Source organism: Oryzias latipes, chromosome 14, assembly GCF_053564925.1.
Source record: "Oryzias latipes strain Hd-rR chromosome 14, Olatipes_Hd-rR_3.1".
Taxonomy (NCBI): Eukaryota; Metazoa; Chordata; class Actinopteri; order Beloniformes; family Adrianichthyidae; genus Oryzias; species Oryzias latipes.
In genome coordinates this window covers 1,618,086-1,639,712 of record NC_136250.1, presented here as the reverse complement: position 1 = coordinate 1,639,712, position 21,627 = coordinate 1,618,086, and the positions used below count along the sequence as shown (strand labels likewise).

At 43.3% G+C, this 21,627-nt stretch overlaps 1 protein-coding gene across 3 annotated transcripts in view; it reads left to right on the top strand.

Annotated features, from left to right (window-relative positions):
- LOC101163134 (pbx/knotted 1 homeobox 2) overlaps nucleotides 1–21,140 on the top strand; it is a 107,152-nt gene extending 86,012 nt beyond the window's left edge. For all 3 annotated transcript variants that reach the window (XM_078931062.1, XM_023962256.2, XM_078931061.1), the window contains 5 exons: nucleotides 9,816–9,913; nucleotides 14,798–14,917; nucleotides 14,996–15,072; nucleotides 15,798–15,976; nucleotides 19,673–21,140. In XM_078931062.1, the coding sequence (XP_078787188.1) occupies nucleotides 9,816–9,913; nucleotides 14,798–14,917; nucleotides 14,996–15,072; nucleotides 15,798–15,976; nucleotides 19,673–19,938 (740 nt within the window). In that variant the 3' untranslated portion in view covers nucleotides 19,939–21,140. The remainder of the gene's footprint in view (nucleotides 1–9,815; nucleotides 9,914–14,797; nucleotides 14,918–14,995; nucleotides 15,073–15,797; nucleotides 15,977–19,672) is intronic.
- The last annotated feature ends 487 nt before the right edge of the window (nucleotides 21,141–21,627 follow it).

The following is a 21,627-nucleotide window of genomic DNA, read 5'->3' as shown; positions in this document are numbered from 1 at the left end:
TAAATAGTCATTTAAAACATAATAATTATCCAAACTTTTAACAATATAAAAAAAAAAAAACACCATCTAACCCACCATCACACATGCTTCTCCCTTCTGCCCACAGGAGCAGCTTTTGTCATCATTTAGTGCTGTTTCAGTCAAAGGATAAAAACTTTTTCAGTGTTTGGTACATCTAGGTAAAGAAATTATTTATGTCTATCTGAAACAAAATCAGAACAAACAAGCTCCTTTTTTTTGTCTTCATGATTATTGATACTGTAAGTCCTGCTCAGTACAGCAGCAAGACACTAGTGACCATTTTACCATAATAGATTTAGCTAGGGAACACAAGGCACACATTTCTATGGTCCACAGATAAATGTTGGTGGTCTGGCTGCAGTTTATTATGCCGTTTTAAGGGCTTGAACCCGTGACCACTCCTAACCACGCTTATTTACATTGTTCATCATGATGAGATATGTAAGACTCGGGTCTGCAACGACGAATGCCGCGTGTTTCGTCAACTTTCCTTAATGTTTAGGGGGTGGTTTTGGGGACCTTATTTGTCTTGTACCTGTCACGAAGCTGTGAAAGTGAACCAAAGTCGTGAGAAAGTTGTCGTTGGGTCACAAATGTCCACTAAGTCCACTTTACCATTTTTCGATTGGAAATCAAAGTATAAGCTATCCCAGTAAGCACCGCAACGCATAGTTTAACACCGTTGATTCTCCAATGCGAAGACCACGTTTTTCAATGGTGAAGCAAACATGAGCAGACGGCATGGGCAGTGCCACCCTTTGAAGTCCCTACTTTAGCCTGAATAAGTCCAAGCCTCCCATAGCAAAGCAAAACTGAAGATGAGATCTCGTTTCTGTCACATTTACGTCTCCTAGACATAAATGAGAACTGTTTGAGACTAAACTGCTTTTCTCATTCTTCTCAAACATTTCTCCTGAGAAATAAGTCTCACAATGAGCACTGTTTGAGATCTCAAAATTCTCTCACAACTGTCTCTTCTCCAGATCTCAATTAAGAGAAAAATGAGCCATATTATGTTGCGCTCAAGTATGTCTCAATTTGATATCCTTACTTCAAATTCCTATCTCAGTTATGTCTCAGTGAAAGACATCAATGGTTCTGTCTCTCGTTGCTCAATAATTTAGATCTTGTTTTAGCCTTTTTTTTTTTAATTGTCTCAGCAAAAAGAAAAATGAGAGTAGTACAAGACCTAAAATGAGTCTCATGATGACACCATTACAGTTCATCTCTAGAAAATAATATTTATTTATTTTATGTTCAACTTAAAAAAGTTGTTTATTGCTTACACATTTATATAACTCAATTACAATTTCAAGAGAAAAGAAGTTTAATCATTTAGACGGTCATGTCCTCAAAAGACATATTTTTGAAACTTTTTAAAAAACATGAAATTTCAAGACAACGTTGCAGTGTCGATTTAATAAACTTTTCTTTTGACTGGTTAGATAAACATGAATGAACAAGAATGTATGTGTCACGGCGTGTAGATGGATCCCAGGGCAGAGTCAGACTTAATGTGTCAGATAAATGACGTTTATTTGCTTCACCACAGGAACAAAACCAAAGGAGGCAGACTGGGGGTGAAGGCAGGAGGCTAGGCCACGGACAGCGTTCACAGGAACAAGGGCGAGGCCACATGGAGAGGAAAATAACCTGGCAGGTTGGAAGAGCCAGGGAGAGGCTTTTAAAGGACAGTGTAGATTGGGTGCAGGTGTGCAGAGACACCAGTCTAGAAGGCCACGCCTCCTGCCCCAGGCCACCCTGCAGAAGCACAAAGCAGACAAAACATAAGTACAAAACACAGCAACACAAAACCAAATAAAAGAAAACCCCTAACCATAACAGGGCTCCCCCCTCAAGGCACGCCCCCCGGCGGGCAACCAGACCCAGCCGAACGGCTAGCATAAAAGTCAGAAATAAGGGCAGGGTCCAGGATGAAAGAGCGGGGCACCCAAGAACGCTCCTCAGGACCATAACCCACCCAGTCCACCAAAAATTGCAGGCCACGACCCTGCCGCCGGACTCCAAAAGGCGACGGACAGCAAAAGCCGGACCGCCATCCACGACCCGGGCGGGAGGAGGGGGCTCGGTCGGAGGGCTAAGAGAGCTGGAGGACACAGGCTTCAGGAGAGACACATGAAAGGACGGATGAACGTTCAGGGAGGGAGGCAATTTCAGGCGGACGACAGAGGGATTGATGACACGGTCAATCACAAAAGGGCCAATGAAGCGAGGAGAGAGTTTCCTAGACTCACACTGCAGCGGGATGTCCCGGGTCGACAGCCAGACCTTTTGCCCCCGTACGTAGTCCGGAGGAACCCTATGGCGGTCCGCCAGTGCACGGTTCCGCGAAGCAGTCCGGGAGAGGGCCGCCCGGACCTCACGCCAAACCCGACGGGCCCTCCTGAGGTGGTCCTGGACAGACGGGACAGCCACCGCACTCTCCTGGAGGGGAACAGGGGAGGCTGATAGCCAGCAGAAGCCATGAAGGGAGATACACCCGTTGCAGAAGGTGTTGTGGGAGTATTCGACCCAGGGCAGGAAAGTGGACCAGGATGCAGGGTGACTGGCAGTCACACAGCGTAGAACCGCCTCCAGGTCCTGGTTAGCACGCTCCGTTTGTCCATTGGTCTGGGGATGGTAACCCGAGGAGAGACTCGCTGTAGCTCCAATCGCTCGGCAGAAGGCGTTCCACACCCTGGAAGTGAACTGGGGGCCACTTTTCGACACGATGTCCTGGGGGAGGCCGTGTAACCTGAACACGTGCTGGACGAGGAGGTGGGCAGTCTCTAAGGCGGAAGGAAGCTTGGAGAGGCACGAAGTGGACAGACTTGGAGAACTGATCAGCGATGGTCAAATTGGTAGTGTTACCTTCAGAGGGGTGGAAGGCCTGTAACGAAATCCAGAGAAATATGGGACGAGGGCCGGTGCGGTACAGGAAGCGGTCGCAGGAGACCCGCAGGTGCACGGTGGGAGGCCTTTCCACAAGCACATATAGTGCAGGCCTGGACGAACTCCCGGGTGTTCGAGGCCATGGAAGGCCACCAGAAGCGCTGCCGCAGTAGAGTTAGGGTGCGGTGAATACCAGGATGGCAGGCCACCTTAGAGCAGTGACCCCACTGCAACACTGACGAACGAGTTGATGGAGGAACAAACAGAAGTCCAGGGGGACACTCAGGAGGAGAAGGGCCGTTCACCTGGGCTCTCTGGACAGCATGCTCCACCTCCCAGACAGCGGCACCGATCACACAGGAGTGGGGTAGTATCGTATCCTGAGATGTCGGGTCTAAAGCCGGGTTGTCGGACTGACTGGATAGAGCGTCTGGTTTCACGTTACGTGAACCGGGGCGGTAGGTGAGGGTGAAATTGAAGCATCCCAGGAAAAGGGACCAACGAGCCTGGTGTGGGTTTAGCAGAACGGAGGTACGACGGGTTTTTATGGTCAGTCCATACCAGGAACGGTTGAGATGCACCCTCCAACCAATGTCGCCATTCGGTCAAGGCCAGCACCACCGCCAACAGCTCCCGGTTTCCCACGTCGTAATTTCTTTCTGCTGGTGAGAGCTGCCGAGAGTAGAAAGCGCAGGGGTGCATCTTTTGATCAGAGGACGACCGCTGGGAAAGGACAGCGCCAACCCCAGACTCTGATGCATCCACTTCTACCACAAATTGAGCCGTAGGATCAGGGTGAGACAACACAGGTGCAGAACAGAAAAGATGTTTCAGTCTTTGAAAAGCCAAATCGGCTTCCTTGGACCAGGAGAACTGTTCTTTTACAGAGGTGAGTCTGGTGAGGGGGGAGGCCACTGAACTATAATTTCGGATAAACCTACGGTAAAAATTAGCAAACCCCAAGAACCTCTGGAGTTGCTTTCTGTTAGTGGGTCTAGGCCAGTCCGCCACTGCTTTAATCTTAGCAGGGTCTGGCTTGAGTTGCCCCCCCCTTTTAATAACAAAACCAAGAAAACTGATAGTGGAAACATGAGAAACACATTTCTCCCCCTTGACATAGAGCCTATTGGTTAACAACCACTGAAGGACATGTCTGACATGTTGAACGTGCTCTGCAGGAGTCTGTGAAAAAATCAAAATGTCATCTAAATAAACAAACACAAATCTATTCAACATGTCACGCAGCACATCGTTAATGAGACACTGAAATACCGCAGGAGCATTGGTAAGTCCAAAGGGCATCACAGTGTATTCAAAATGTCCGAGGGGGGTGTTGAATGCCGTCTTCCACTCATCTCCTTCCTTTATCCTCACCAAGTGATAGGCGCTTCGGAGGTCTAGTTTAGTGAAAACTGTGGCGGTCTGTAGAGAGCTGAAGGCAGAGTCCATGAGTGGAAGAGATTACTTGTTCTTAACAGTGATAGCGTTTAAACCTCTGTAATCGATGCAAGGGCGGAGGGTTCTGTCCTTTTTCTCAACAAAGAAAAATCCAGCCGCTACTGGAGAGGAAGAGGGGCGAATGAGACCAGCTGCCAGGCTCTCTGTAATATAAGTCTCTTCACTTTCTGGTTTAGAGAGGTTATACAACTTGCTAGAGGGAAGTGGAACTCCAGAAATCAGCTCAATCTCACAGTCATATGGTCTATGGGGAGGCAGAGACTTAGCGTGGTCTTTTGAAAAGACATCTTTGAGGTCATGATATTCTGGTGGAACTAAAGAAAGGTCTACAGGCCTAGGGGGCGTGTGCGAACAGGCAACAGGCGGCACAGCAGCATGCAGGCAATGAGAATGGCAAAACAGGCTCCAGTTTACAATAGATTGTGATGACCAATCTATGTGTGGGTTATGCAACTTCAACCAAGGTAGACCTAACACGAGCTGAGCTGACGTAGAGGGAACCACATTAAAACAGATCAGTTCTCTGTGATTTCCAGAAACCAGCAGAGACACAGGGAGAGTACGATGAGTAACACAGGCCAATAGTCTACCGTCCAAAGCATAAACTCTCCTAGGCCTAGGGAGTGGTTCTGTAGGGATCTTGGACTGAGAAACAAACTGAGAGTCGATGAAGTTGTCATCCGCACCAGAGTCCATTAAAGCATGGATCTCTACTGTGGTTGAAACAAAAGAAACAGTACCTTCAAGGAGGAGGCGCCGGGAGGAGGGGTCAACAGGGGTTCGGCTCACCAGTGCCCCTCCTGAGCCTGATGAGCCTGGTCTTTTGGCCGCGCGGGACAGCTACGCCTGAGATGGCCGGACAGGCCACAGTAGATGCAGAGCCCCTGGTGGAAACGGCGTTGACGTTCCTCAGCCGAGAGCCGAGTCCTGCCGAGCTGCATGGGCTCTTCACTGCTGACCAGCTGGATTGGTGCTGAGGTGGGCGTGGCCGCCCTCTGAGCCGCAGCCGGGGGACTCACGGGCTGGTGACGTAGCTCAGGCGGAGAGAAGCGGCTTGAGTATGGCGTTCCTCCTGCTCTTTCCCTGCGTCTCTCCCGAAGTTGGTTGTCCAGTCTGGTGGAGAGGGAAATCAACTCCTCCAGACTTGACGTTTCGTCGCGAGCCGCCAGTTCATCTTTAATGTCCTCCCTGAGGCCGCGGTAGAAGATTCCTGTGAGCGCTCCCACCCGTCCCACCCACACTCTGCAGCCAGAATCCGGAAGTCGATGGAGTAAGCCGACACTGGACCAGAACCTTGGCGTAGGGCGAGCAGGCGGTTACTCGTCTTTTTCCCCTCCAGGGGATGATCAAAAACGCGCAGCATTTCTGCGGTGAACAGCGGCAGGGATTCACAGAGCGGGGAGTTTCCGCCAGACAGCACTACAGCCCAGGCGGACGCTTTCCCTGAAAGCAAACTCATTATGAAAGCCACTCTTGCTCTGTCGGACGAATAAGAGAAGGGCTGCTGCTCAAACACAAGCCTGCACTGGTGGAGAAACGGTTTGCAGAGTCCTGGTTCTCCTGAAAACCTGCTCGGAGTGGGGATGAAGGGCTCACGGAGCTGTGAGGCAGGAACCGGAGGAGGAACTGGACTCGGAGCTGGGTTGAGGTCCATGGAAGGAGCATGGTCTGAAGACTTTAGAGATGTGAGTTGGGAGGAGACCTCGTCCAGACGACCGCCGAGCCGGTTTACTCCGGTGGAGAGATGTTGAAGAGAAGACATGATCTCCTGAAGAGCTCGGTCATGTTGTCCCACGAGAGCCCCTTGGGATGTGATGGCTTGCTTCACTTTGTCTAGCTCCGCGGGATCCATTGTGGCCAGGTTATTCTGTCACGGCGTGTAGACGGATCCCAGAGCAGAGTCAGACTTGATGTGTCAGATAAATGACATTTATTTGCTTCACCACAGGAATAAAACCAAAGGAGGCAGACTGGGGGTGAAGGCAGGAGGCTAGGCCACAGACAGCGTTCACAGGAACAAGGGCGAGGCCACATGGAGAGGAAAATAACCTGGCAGGTTGGAAGAGCCAGGGAGAGGCTTTTAAAGGACAGTGTAGATTGGGTGCAGGTGTGCAGAGACACCAGTCTAGAAGGCCACGCCTCCTGCCCCAGGCCACCCTGCAGAAGCACAAAGCAGACAAAACATAAGTACAAAACACAACAACACAAAACCAAATAAAAGAAAACCCCTAACCATAACAGTATGTTGGGTTAATGATGCTGCGCTATTTTTGTTCGAGCTGTTACCATTCTGACAAGGTTAATAAAAGCCAATAAAAGCCCTGCAGGATCTCCAGCTTCTGGAAATGAACCCAAACGGCAGAAAAAGGTTCTGACTCTGCAGAGGCTCTGGCTCTGGGAGTTTTAAAACAGGGTCAATTATTCGCGGATTTTTCGTTATTCGCGGGGGGGAACGTAACCCCCGCGAATACGGGGGGATTACTGTATACGCACACTTATATGTTGGTGGGTATAAAAGTTTAACACATTGATGTCTGAACTAAGTAAAGGACATTAGGGATCAAATTTGGATCACCTTAAAGTGAACAAAAATAGATTGTACATTTGAAACAAACAAATAAAATACATAAATAAAAATAATCAAATAAATTAATCAACTTTAGGGTGGTACAGATTTATGGGGTTCAGTTTGAGTTAATTTATCTTTGTCTTTAAAAATCCCCCTTCATGCAGCCTTACAAGCTGAAAATATTTTCTTTTTTCTTGATCTTAGTCTGCATCATATTGAACAAACAGAAGCCTGGAGTAACGCGATTTGAATTTTAAACTGTATCACAGCCTCACTTGACACAGATTTCTGATTGGTTGATCACAGTGGGAGGGAAAACTCAGTGGTTGACGTCACCAACGGGCCGGAATCTGCAAGCGGGAGAAGTGCAGAGAACGAGAGACCTTTGACGAGCGTTTGTCGTATTTTTTCTGCGTTTTTACTATCCGTGGGATGAATCTCCAACATTTTTTTTGCTTGTCTGGAAAGGATTCAAGTAAAATCTTTGAAGTTTGCACGGTAAGCTTGCGATTTCTTTCCTCCAACTCTCAACTCAGTGCTAAAGGTGTTTTAAGCTAGCTCCGCCAGTACTGCAGTCTGGGCTACTCGCGGTGGCTTTGGCTGTATAAGTAATTATTACATTTTAAAAAGGATAACGATAACATTGAAGTGTTATCTTTGTTTGTTATGTGCTGTCTATTATCAATCTACTCATGCCAGATTTTAATGTTCTTGTCTTACAGCTGATGCCTAAGATGTGCCACTCTACCTGGTTGGGAACAAATTGAAGAGGCCAAGCTCAAGAAAGCCGTTGTCAACAAATGTAGGGCAGAGCAGGTTCTAAGGCCACTGCTATGATCTACAGTATGCGGACTGGTTTCCCTTCCATCTTTTTTCTTATTTTTTATCTTAATTTGGTTTTCAAATTGGTTCATGGATTTGATAGTCTGCAAGTTTCAGAGAATGTTTTTATGTTTATGTTTTTATAATGTTGTTTTTTTCAGTGTGTTGTTTAAAATCTGGAAGTATTCATGACCAGCGTGTCAACCAGATTGAGTACGCCACGGTTCATGTACTTAATGCATTTAATATTTTAAAAAGTGTGTAATACTGCTACCACAATTCAAATGCTGTACTGATGATGGTGCTGCCCAAATAAAGTGTAAAGCATTTACATTTTTAGTTTTGTTTTTACTGTTACTGTATATCAGTGGTCTCCCATCCTGGTCCTTGAAGGTCACTGTTCTGGATGTTTTAGCTGTTTTCCTGCTCCAACAGATCTGCTGCAGTGGTTGAATTGCCTCTTCAAGTTCTGCAGGAGGTGGTTAATCACCTGTTGATTCACATCTGGGGAGCAAAGAAACATCTAAACCCTACAGGATGGTGGCCCTTGAGGACCAGGATTGGCGACCACTGCTATAAAACTAAATTCTCTTTTCTTTCTCAAATATCCTTCTCATTAACGGCTTTGGTAAGACATTCAAGAGAAATGATTAAGACATGAAAGAGACATCAGACAGACAATGATGAGATCTCTTTTAGGACTCGTTCTTCTCAGATTTGTCTCATGAGCGTCTTAGATTCGTCTCTCCCACTTCTTAATTATTGCTCTAACAGTTGTCTCAACTCAACCTCATTTGTCTCAGTGATGTCTTTTCTCATTATAGCTGAACTCTTGCTCCTAAGGGACCCTTAGGAGCAAGAGTTCAGAAGCAAATGATCACAGAATGATACGAATATGAGACGCTCAAACTGATCTCAAGAGACGAGATCAAGCAACATGAGCAACAGATTTTTCCTATGGGCTGTTTCTCAACACTGCTATAACGTACCTGCTGTCTCTCAACCGTTTAAAGAAACTTTTCTTCATTCACACCACATCTTCGTCCCTTTTGTGTTTTCTGTTTTGAGCCTACATTGTTTTTTTTCTTTTCCCTTTCCATTTAATCCTGTCATCAGACAATCACACAGTTCAAATAAAAACAAACAGAGCGCGTCTCTGCAAGAGCGCCATCCAGCACGTTCTTGCGGACACGTGCTGGATGGCGCTCTGTTCAAGACCCGAGGGAGGGGGGAGCGGCTGCGGCGGGGGTGCCCCCTTTGGCCGGCGCCCCTTTGTGACGCATATTCTGCATACCCACTTTTTGCGCCACTGGCTATGAATGTTAGCTTTATAAAATAAAGCTTCAGCAAGGATTTCAATGAGAAGCACTGTTACAGTTCAGCCTAGCATGCTCATTACAATGTTCAGTCTCTTGTTTACAGAGGATTTCTTTGCCTTAAACGTTTACCAGCTTATAACATTATCTCACAATTTTTGCTACTGAAATAAGGCACTGAGTTTTCCAAAGGATGCTGCAACAACATTTACATTTTTTTAAATGTATTAACATTTTCTTAGGAAGACCATAAACAAGTACAGCTAGTTCACAGTTACCTCATAGAAAAAAAATGTTTCCATTTAGGATCAAACCAGGGACGAAAAGATTAAATGTTATGAGCTTGTTTTTGATTACAGTTAAGACTTGAGGACCTGAGCGGGCCTGTTTGTGTGCCTGACCTACTGCTTACTTTTATTGTACAAAGTGTGTACTACCAAATGTCAAATGGCCTCTGGAAATCCCTGTTACACCAAAATAAATCAATACCTTTGATCTCTACACACTGTAAGCTTTAATGTTTGGTATAAGGGCCTTGATCAAGGCTAGTTAAGGCAGGAGCAGAAAGACATTTCTCTTTTTTCTTGTTTTATCAGGGTTAGTCAACATTAGAGGGGCTTTGAGTCTTATTAATTGGCTATCGAGTAGTTGGTGCACCTTCAGTGGAATTGTGAGGTTTGGGCTTCTAATAGTGGATGAGGCCACTTGATACTCACGGCAGCAAATTATCTCCTCAGGTGGGACCCTGTACCAGTCAGTTGCCATGGTGACATCACAAGGGCCAGTGTTAACGCAGGCGCTACCGACAGGAACTATCCAGATTCAGAACTCACAGGTAATGTCATGCGTGCCGTGAGCTATTAGCCAGCCGTTATGATCCCTCCCTGTGCTTTTACCCCACACTGTTTCACTCCTTACATCTCACAGCAGACCCACTGCACCATTGCCCACTACCTCCACTTGGCAAGGTTTCTTTTCATTGCCTCTGTCTGGTTGCAACCCCCTGCTGCCACTCTAAATTGACATTGTTTATCCCAATAATGTTTAGATGGCTTTCATTGTCCTTTTGGCTGTTATTGTGAATGTAAAGCAAGAATTTCCTTTGCTTGTTTTAGAGTTTTTATGCATGAAAGGAACAATGAATCTCACATAGATCAGTTTTGCCCAGCACTTGGTTTCATATTATCTCACAATTATCTACAAACAGCAGGAAAGCAGAACTCCAATGACTATACAGAAAGAGAGATGGTCCTAGAAAACAGTGTGGCATGTTCAAAAACAATACACGGGTCTTCTCTAGAGTTAAAGGAGTAGTCACATAATTCTACCAGTACCATTCAATCAACTTTTTTTCTTTCAAATTCTCCAATTAACTTAGGCTATCTTAGATGACCCCCCCCCCCCCCCTTACATTGAGGTGTTCTCCCTACCATGACAAAGGTGGATAAAGGTGGAAAGATTTCATGTAATCCATGGACACCAGTGAAGATCACAAATCATTGAAGAAAAAGGTTCAGAGCACTGTCTAGTGGGTCTAGATGACCCACTCCCAGAGTTAAAATCCCTGGGATAGCACAAGGGTTACATAATGTGCGTGGTATCATTGTGTATAAAAATGTTTTATAAAAGTATTTACCATAAATTCCGGACTACAAAGTCCGGACTACAAAGCGCACCCGATTACCCATTACTCATTTTCACATGTTTAATTAGTTTTATACATACACAAGCCGCGTCAGAGTACAAGCCGCGCATGTGTTAGGCGATATTGTCATCCTGACAGATCACGGCCAGCATCCCAGAGTGAGTGCAATTTATTAGCACATTGTGGGTGGTGCCAGTTTTGCCTCTGGCTCACGTATTTGAGTGTATCGACATCCGTCAAACAGCATGGACCTATATTCTGTTCACAAGTTCCTCAGTTATGGTGTTTTTATTTCATTTTTTTTTTACTTATTGACAATCTAGGTATCATACATAAAATTACAAACAGTAACCATATAATCAACATTACATCCCTCAGTTATGATGAGGAAATTTACATCCGCGATTCCACATTTCCCATGAGTCTTAGGGGCTAAAGGCGAGGCCAATGCTCGGCTCGCCATTCTGTTGTACGTGTTTAAGAATGACCAAGTATCAGCAGTGCATGGAGGGGTGAACGGGTAAAGCTCTCCTTCCGCTTGTGTCGCGGCAGCGTTATGGGAGTAACAGGACTGGTTAGAAAACACAACGGTAAAATACAGCAGCGGCGACTGAAAAGTGCGCGCCTCAGCGCGATACGCGCGCCTCAGTGCGGCGCGTGCGTCAGAATTCAGAAGCCTCTGCGCTCCGCTCCCGCCCCGCGCGCTCCTTGTCTCCCCTTCCTATCTACTCCGACAGCTCTGGCCAGGGCGGCTTCAAGGAGGAGCACTTCGTCCCCGTTGCGCCGGTGGATGGAGCAAATCGTTTCTGTGCAAAGCAATCGGACTTAATACTGTACGTATGAGGGGCGGATGCGTTGTTACGTGTGGGAGCCTTCAGACTGCCATCGGCCCCGCAGCGAAATCAGCAGGAGAAGATGTCTCCAGCTCACACGGAGGCTGTGAGTTTTTCAAAGCAAAATTCCGCTTTTACGGTTTCCTTAGAAACCGTAAATGGAGTGAAAATTCACTCCATGCGCTGTTCTCTCCGTCACGCAGCAAACCGGCTTTTCCAAACCCGTTGGTGACGGTGGACTTTTTTACGCTGCTTTTAACGATTGCTTTTAACTTGAAAGCTTCATCATATTGTAGCGGCGATCACATGCACGTTGGGTCTAATGGCACCAAAGGATTCTGGGATGCGGCCGGGCATGCGTGTTTCATTTTGTTGAACCATGACTGAAGTGTCTAAGACCTGAAGTCAAGTCCATGCTGTTTGGCTGCTTAGAGGTGTGTTGAATATAAATGCCTTGTGCTAGAATACAAACTATTCACTGAGTTCGAAAGTACGTACATGGCGGCCACTAATTAAATCCATAAATTAGCCGCGTCACTGAATAAGCCGCAGGGCTGTAAGCGCAGGAAAAAAGTAGCGGCTTATAGTCCGGAAATTACGGTAGTTTAATTGTGTCTGTTGTCCACTTCACCTTAATCCTGTTTCTTAAATGTTGTTATTACTTCTTCTTAAGTTTAACATCTAAAATAATCCAGACGTTATTAGAAAAGTGTTTCAGTTGTAAAGATGACTTGGACCAAACTCTGGGATGTTTGGCTGTTAAGAAACACAAACCTGGAAGGAGAACTAAACTGTTGACCTCTGATTTCATCAAGAAGATTTATAAACTGTTTAATGTGTGTTCGTTGTGGTTTAAGACGTTTAACAGGGAAGACTCATTGTACGCTGTCACTTTAACACAGTGCATCATGGGACATGTACTGCAAAAAATGACACCGATGCCAGAAAGACTCTGTCCTCTTGTTTCATGGTCTGACACGGGGGGGGGGGGGATGTATTCCAGAAAACATGTTTAAATCCGCCTGAACTTGCTTACTCTGGGTATGTCGGTTCCAAAAGACCGGATATGAGTTAGAGTAATTACGCTCCACTTGGTAACCCTGGGTTAATGCACGTGCACAGCAGGTACATAAAGACATTCTCAATGGATCGCCAATTTCCAGAGTCACCATGGAAACACATGGTGAAAAAAAGAGAGAGTGGTATACTTTAGTGAGACGGAGTCTGAGAGTGTAACCCTTGTGCTATCCTAGGCACTTTAACATTGGGAGTTGGGTCATCTAGAACCACTAGACAGTGCTCTGAACCTTTTTTCTTCAATGATTTGTGATCTTCACTGGTGTCTATGGATTACATGAAATCTTTCCACCTTTATCCACCTTTGTCATGGTAGGGAGAACACGTCAATGGAAGGGGGGGGTCATCTAAGATAGAACAAGGGTTAAACTGATCAATTAGAAATTGATCAGTTCTGATGTTCAACATTTTCTCTAACAAACGGCTTTGTTTTGCTGTGGATTGAGCATGAAAAATGAGAAAAAAAAATTAAAAAGTAAATTCACTAAAAAAACAACTTTTGTGGAGCGTTCCTTTTGCTAATGTTGAGAGCTGTTGGTTTAGCGGTTCGGCGTTGGTTATAGCCTATAATAACCACAAAAGAAAGAGATGAACAGATTACATCTCGGCATCTTTGTCCGGAAAAGGGAGAGAGGGACGCTACAGTATCACCAGAAAGTTGTTTTCTCATGATGATGAAATAGTAGATGCTGGTATTACGAGAAAAGGGTCACAAAAAAACGTTGGATTGGCCGTTTTCAGCTTCCGTATATGATGCCAATGCAACATGAGTCAAATTATTTCAAAATACCAGTTTTTATGGGTACATTTTCATGGAGTGGATTACGGAAGTGAAACAAGGTCAAGACAAAACAAACAATCAATGATTACAAAAAAAGTGCCAGAAACCTGGTCCACCCACTTAATGTGCTGCAGCGTTTGTACAAATATCTCAGTTTTATTACATCAGGCAGGAAGTAGAGCAAGTTAATGCTATCCATTCAGTAAGTAAGTAAGCGCCTTGGGAAATGCAATGTAAGGCCTCACTCACCCGTTATGGGGGCTGCGGGCTTTTGGGTTGTTCAGGGCTGATGAGGGTCACAGAGAGTAAAACTTGTGTCTTGCAGTTCTCTTGAGGCTCATACAGCCAGATATTGTCTTGCGTGTGGTAAGCATACATATGTGTTAGCTACAAAAACTCATGAGTTACAAAAACTCATGATGTACAATTAATCATGTCATCCGGTCCTTACACTTCAGTTAGTAAGGTCCACATCCTGGCTCCTTACTGACCGTGCACAAAGGCTGCATGCATGGGCTGGGATGTGATTGTAGGATGTCAACACAAACTACGCTCTGACTATCTAATTACCTTTTTTGTAACAGTCCAGCTGCACACAAGGAGCGCAGAAGAAGCATACTTATCACCTGAACAGCACTAGTGCACTGGGTTGTGGTGGTGGTGTGTGTGTGTGTGTGGGGGGGGGTGTCTGTGTCTCACCTACTTTACCCGGACGTATTGTGTAAGTGTTCACTACAACCTGTCACCTGTCACATACTGTAGCAAAAAATGTGCTTGATAAACATATTTGCACTACGGGTTCACCTAGCGTCTACAAGCTGAAAAGTGTCTGGGCCATCTGTTTGGGGTACATACAGGTTTGCCAATATTTCACCTGCAGACGGTCCATGTCCATCAACTCTGATCCTTAAACATAACCCTAAGCAATGAAAATTAAGCTTAGCCGTTGACGTGCAACCCGGACCAAAATTTAATTCACACATTATCCCTAAATCTAACCATGAGTCTAATATTTGTAATCTAACGTACTAGAATTTAACAAGTTCTACCGGTCCTTGTAAAATTAGTACATATCCCAGAAATGGTTGTTCATAAAACTACATATTGCGCAAGTTTTCCATTAACTTCTAGCAATTTAATTTAACTCTGAAATGCAAACATCTGGTTTAATCTGCTGCTCTCCTAAATCCAATTTATACAAGAAAATGTATTTTAACATTATAATATAAAGTCAGTTGCCATGGCGACATTTCAGATGGTATGCACCACAGGAAAGAAAACTGCAATCAGTAGCCTCCCTGTTGTTTCCATAGCAACAATAACTACTAGAAACCTTCTGCTTTTTGATCTCTCACTATTTACACTCTTTATGTATTTATAAAGGTGAACATGGATCTGACATCCCTGTTGGACAGTGAAGACAAGAAGTCCAAGAACAAAAGGGGGGTGCTGCCCAAACATGCCACAAATATCATGCGCTCTTGGCTCTTCCAGCATCTCATGGTGGGACAGAAAAAAGCTCAGACCTTTTTATGTGATGTATCAAAGATAGAGCAAAATAACATGGTCTGTTTGTTCCAGCATCCATACCCAACAGAGGATGAGAAGAGACAGATAGCAGCACAAACAAGTCTCACCCTTTTGCAAGTGAACAACTGGTAAGAAGCCATAGGGTTGACCATTCTGTTATTATTTGAGGAGAACCTATATGTGTTACAGATGAACTGTTTTGCTCAGCTCAAGTAAAATGCTGACACAAGCAAAGAAGGGAAAATCATGATTTTTCCAGAGCAGACATATATGCTGTGGAATGTTGAACTCTCATTTTTTTTTATGATACTGTGATGCCATCTTGTGGTTGTTCCTGCGTACATGCTGTTAAGATGCTCTGCTGCGCATTCCTACCAAAGCTGATACAGCATCCTATTGTAGCATCATGTTACATCACAGAAAATTTTTTACAGCTCACTGAGATCAAGGCAGCATGTTCAGCTTTTCTTCTGTTTGGACAACCTTGATAAAGAAAAACTGACAGCTCCTCCCACATTTTAACATTTGCCGTACTGCTGACAATGAAAAGCTTTTCCCCCAAACCAGGATGTGTCATTTATTATCAGAGATGACTGAAATGATTTCTGGAAAAAATAATGCAATTTTAGGATTAAGATAACAATATTGTAGTAAATGTAATCTAATTAACAGCTCTTGAAATTCTCAATTTTTGACATAAATGTTTGAAAATGTATTTTTTTTAAATCTGTTCATTCTGAGAATACTGTTTATTTCCTTAGTAAACTCTCTTTCTGTATTATATGAGCGTTGCCTAAATATTCATGACAGTTCTAATCTGTGAGGTTGTGTCCTTCATCTTCATGTTTTGTAGGTTCATTAACGCCCGCCGGCGTATCCTCCAGCCCATGTTGGATGCCAGTAACCCAGACCCAGCTCCCAAAGCTAAGAAAATGAAGTCGCAGCATCGTCCAACACAACGCTTCTGGCCTGACTCCATCGTTGCTGGAGTTCTGCAAAGCCACAGATCCCAAATGGGAAACAATTCAGAAAGTAAGTCAGTTACCAAAGAAATACAGTAAAAGCGCAGGTCATCTTTTTCTTCTCATTGCCAAGGAGCAGGAGACAACATTTGAAAAACTTTATCGTGTTTTAAGTTTAAAACGTTACCACGAGAAGACACAGCTCACTCTTATGGAGTGATGTTTCTGCCACCATGTTGCATACAAAACTTTCTAAGTTGAACACAAAACTTTCTAAGTTTTTTGCTCAATAATTTTTTTGTGCTCAAATTCTTTTTTTTTTTGCTTTCAAAAACGTGTTTTGCGTTTGCAAAACACGTTTTTTTACGTGCGTTGTGTCAAATCTCGGTTTTGTCTTATCTTTGATTTTGCTGACTACTTTGAGCGTGACTTAGCGTGACATGACTGCCACTGGCATCGCCAAAAAGAAATTTGCATGCGTTGTGTGTCATCTCACTTTTTTCCAATCTTTGCTAAGTTAAGTTTCGGTTTGACGTGACCAAGCTGCCATCAAACAGCTGCTGATTGGTCCAGATTCTAACCAATCACATTGCCATATGAATCTAACATAGTGTCTGCTGCCGAGGCTCAGAGGCTGAACCAGCTCTTTTGACGCTCATTTTTGGATGAAGACGTTTTCATTTTTTAAATAATTCATAATAATTCATACTTTTTTTTTTTAGCATTCGTTCATTTTTATGAAGTCAGATTTGTGAATTTATGGCTGAGGATCTGCTGAAACTGTAAAGTTTATCTGCTGACATTACATCAACAGGTCTGTTTGATCTGTGAAAACTCACCACAGGAGACTCAATGCATTTATCAGAAGAAGCATTTTTAACTTTTATGTAAATTTTCACCAGTGTCTCATCTTTTAGAACTTGTGTGTTTGTCCAAAGTTTAAAAATATTAGTCATCAAAAATGCTATTTTATTTTAATATTGCAACAATTATTTATTAAAATAAAACAAAAGTTCAGATACAAATCTTAAAAAGTTTAACTTCTTCCGGCTGGATGGAGTCGGAGCTCGGACGTTTTTTTTTTTTGTTTTTTTTTTGCTGCAGACGTTTTAAACACGTTTGTTTCTACACAGACATGAATAAATACTAAATTCTGTGATTTTAGCTGCTTGCTGTTCCTTCTGGGTTTTACTCTGAGACAAACGGGCCAGAGTGGGTGAAAACGGCAGAATCCCGTACGAACAGAACCGACACAAAGTCCAAAGTCAATGTCTGCCTCGGAATACCGTCAATATGAGACACAGACACTTGATTGGTTAGAATCTGGACCAATCAGCAGCTGTTTGATGGCAGCTTGTCACATCAAACCGAAACTTAACTTAGCAAAGATAGGAAAAAAGTGAGATGACACACAACGCATGCGAATTTCTTTTTGGCGATGCCAGTGGCAGTCATATCACGCTAAGTCGCGCTCAAAGTAGTCAGCAAAATCAAAGATAAGACAAAAGCGAGATTTGACACAACGCACGCGAAAAATGTGTTTTGCAAACGCAAAAAACGTTTTTGAAAGCAAAAAAAAGAAATTGAGGAAAAAAAAAAAATTTTGAGCAAAAAACTTAGAAAGTTTTGTGTGCAACATGGTGGCAGAAATATCACTCCATACACTCTCATCCTGTCAACATAACGGCGGTAAGGACGGCTGCCTGACACAAATAACATCCCACAGTTCAGAAACATGCATGTTAGGTCAAGGACAGCCTAACTGCTTTCTGTCATATTGCCTTCTGGGCAAAGAACATGTTTGGTTATTTACTTATAAAAATAAATAATCACGTAAATTAACAGAATACATCATTCAAAAAAATTAATATTTCCCACATGAATCTAAACAGCGGTCTTGTTTTTTTTTTTTTTTATCTCACTAGAATATCTTGAGGGCAGCCTTCTCCTCTCAATCAGGAAGCCTTTGTCTTTTTTTTCATAGCCAGGGTGGATTATAGATTCCAGATTTAGAATGTTTTAACATATATTTCAATTTTTCAAAAGTCATAAACTAAAACAGTTGGCTGTTGCAGATCTTCCAGCACATCTAATGAGGCTCCAAATGCTTCAAGTCTGAACTAAAGACAGGCCACCTGCAAAGCTGTTGCACTAGAACCACCCATGTTGTTTCAATCATTGCTGAGGGTCTGACCCTCTTTGTCAGTGTTTTCCATAATCATTATTGGTTAACCGACGTTCCAGCAGGAACATTTTTAAGGAAATGGTTATAGCCAGTGTAAACTTATAATGCACGGTGTTTATTTAAAAAAGAATTACATGATTAGATTGTTTTCTGTTTTCAATTGTCCTTTTTTTAAGCATCCTAGTTTTTTAGAGCTGAGATGTCACTTTTAGGGCCAGTTTACAAAAAAACACTTTTTTCTAAATTTACGACTTTTAAGTTGAACATTTACGAGAAAGAAAGTCATAGATTAACGAGGAAAAAACACCAAAGTTTTCTGTTTATCGGAGCCTAGCTTGAAGATGAAATGTGTGGAGCCTTTTGTGAAGCTTTATTTCTGGAAAGGTTTAAAAAACAAAGAGATTCTGAACCTTTTGGTGACTTAAAATGAGATTATTTTCAGTGTAGCCAGCTTTCCGGGGTTCGGTGTCAGTAAAGCGGAGTTTCACATGATAAGGAGCTCAGAGACACATTTGGGTGTAAAGGACAACTGCAGCCTTGATTCTCCTTTTTATTCACATAACCTGAAGTTCATCTGTCACCTTATGTCATGAACCTGTCATCCGAACACAAATGCAGAAGTAAACAGTGTTACATACGCCCACTCCTCCAGATGAAACGTCCCGTTTCAACATAAAACTATAAAGAGGAATGAAAATAGTCTGTTATATTAGCACTAGAACGTTGAAAATGCTAAGAAGTGCTTCTCCTCAGACGGAAGCGTCACACAGACGTAGAGAGCTGGTTTTTGGTGGAGGAAGAAAGGATTCAGGTGGACAGCTGTGTCAGGGTGAGGGGGGCTTGAGAGCAGGTAGGATCCAGACGCAGAGGCAGGAGGCAAACGGTTTCAGGGCAAGAGGGTTTATTGCAAACAAAAGGCGCTGCCGAGCAGGAGAACAAAAACAAAACTAGACTTAGTGTGGCGTGGCATGAAACATGGAAACATCCAAGAAATAAATGACGCTATGACAAGAAGACGTTAGGGAGAGACGAGACTTAAATACAGACGGGGCAGACAAGACACAGGTGAACAGGATCAGGGCAGATGGGGACAAGGAAGTAAAACTCAGGAACATGACCAAACAGAACACCTTTCAAAATTAAACAGGAAACAGAACCAAACATGACAGAACAAGAAATAAATCAAAAACCAAGACAAAAGAAACCCAAACCATGACAAGCTGCAAGACACCCATTAATAAATGAAACATTAATAAATAGTAAATCAAACTAATGAGCTTCCAAACATTTGGAACGTTATCAATAAATATTCAGCTTACCTGAGTTTAGTTGGTCTGCTCTGCTGCTGCACGGCCTTCACCTGCTGCTCTGATGCTCACTTCCACATTAATCTCGTAAATGTAAGAGTTTTTTTCTCGTAATTTGACTCTTTTTTTTTTTGGTGGCCCTAAATCTCCGTCGTACTATTTCAATAACTCCCTAACAACTTTTTTCACAAATAATTCATGTATCACCTAAACAGAAACTGCATGTCGGTGAGGATGGATGCTGACAGTTAAACATTTGTAATGTGTCACACAGACCCACTCAGCATGGACAGCCTCCAGTCGCTGTCCTCAGACTCAGCCACTCTGGCCATACAGCAAGCCATGCTTGGTGCTGACGACTCCATGGACGGCACAGAGGATGAGGAGGAGGAGGAGGAAGAAGAAGAAGAAGAAGAGGATGGAGTAGATGATGAGGAAGATGAAGAGGATGGAAGAGAGGATCATGACAGGGGAAGGCAACTGTCCAGGGAAAGAGGGAGGAGAGATCTAAGCTTGGGGCCCACAGAGGAACTGGACTAAGGGCTACATGATCTTTGACCTTAGCTGTCAGCTTCACAGCCCATTCTTGTAGAACGACTCCAATGTTCTGCAAATCTTTAGCATTTAAGGCCATTCAAGGTCTTCAGAGACTTATCTGTGGAACCTGTCAGAAACATTTGTCTTAACCCTCATGACTGTAGACACATTTTAGTTAAGTATGTTGAGTTAATGCTGTTGGAATCTTTTTGTGGGTAACAGCACACTTTTGTACTCCATAGTTCTGTTTTTCATGACTTGAATTGCACAGAAACTAAAGAGTTGATGAGATTGTTGTCAGATTTTTTAGACCATTATTAGCCTGTTTGAACATTTGTTGCATGCTGTCAGGAAAACAAGACATTTTGAAATGCTGCACAGGACAATGACAACATGTATTAAAGATCTGCCAAGCTTTGTACAAGAAGGTGTGCGAAAACAGCTGTTTAAGGGAATGTATTACTGTGGCATCTGAGTTACCAGATAAAGGGCTGTAGTCTTTTTGTTCACAAGAACACTTCATTTCACTCTGGAGCCAATGTGGCATTTCACTTTTAAAATCTGTTTCAAGAACCAAGACAAGAAGACGCCTTCTACTAAATGCCATAACTAAATGGCTGTTGGAGATAGCGTCCTCTGCTGGACATCAGCACCTATTTGGAGGCTCTGAGATTACAAAGCACTCTGAGAACATTTTTCCCTCAGAGTAAATCCCTTCATTTACAGCAGCAGCAAACCTTTGCAAGCAGGACCATCACATTTCTTTAATGAAAAACTAAACAGTCAATCACAGACGTCTTCTGACTGCACATACCATGTGCGTTGTGATGTTTGCATATTTATTCAGTTTCTCTGAATGTGAGTGAAAGAGTGTGTGCCCTGAGTATGTAGCTAAAAGAAAAACTCTCTTTCTAAAGATGGTTATTAATGCAGGTGGCAGCCATGAATATACAGTTGTGCTTGGAAATTCAAAGTAATAAGCAATTCTCAAATGACAATTCAGTCTGCAATTCAGGCTTGGAATGTGAAAATACATTTTGCAATTTAGAATTCAATATTAAGATTTACAATTCAATATGACCGTTTTAATATTATATGTAAACAAAATTAATTGCATTTAAATTGTCATGGATTTCTGATGTCATAATTCAAATGACACTGCATTTTGCAATATACAATTCAGTATTAAAAATGTCATTTCAATAGATGGTTTGTTTTAAATTAATTTTAAATTAACTTGTAAATCTATTGCATTATTAAATGCCGTGCTGTTTTTGTGTCACAATTCAAGTGAAATTGCAAAACAAAGCCCCCCCCGGTTCTTTGCCGATATGCAAACTGTCAGATGCTTATCAGGGCGGGGCACCACCTCACTAAATTTGCTTAATCATGCCTCCATTTCCTTTGGTCGACCAATTAAAAATAATTAAGACTCAACTAACCTATGGAATTATGCGGCGTTGGAGGTTAGAGAAGAGAATGCACTATCTGCTAATGAATTTTCTTCTGTGTTTACTACAACTGCAACTGCTGTGTTGCAGCTTGATGTTATGGACAACATTGTTAGGTGTCCTTTAAAATTAATAGTGGTCCCCAACCCCTGGGCCACGGACCGCTACCAGTACTTGATACCGAGCCACAGACAGAAATAGCGAATAAATATGATCGATTTTTTCCTTTTTTTTTACTTTC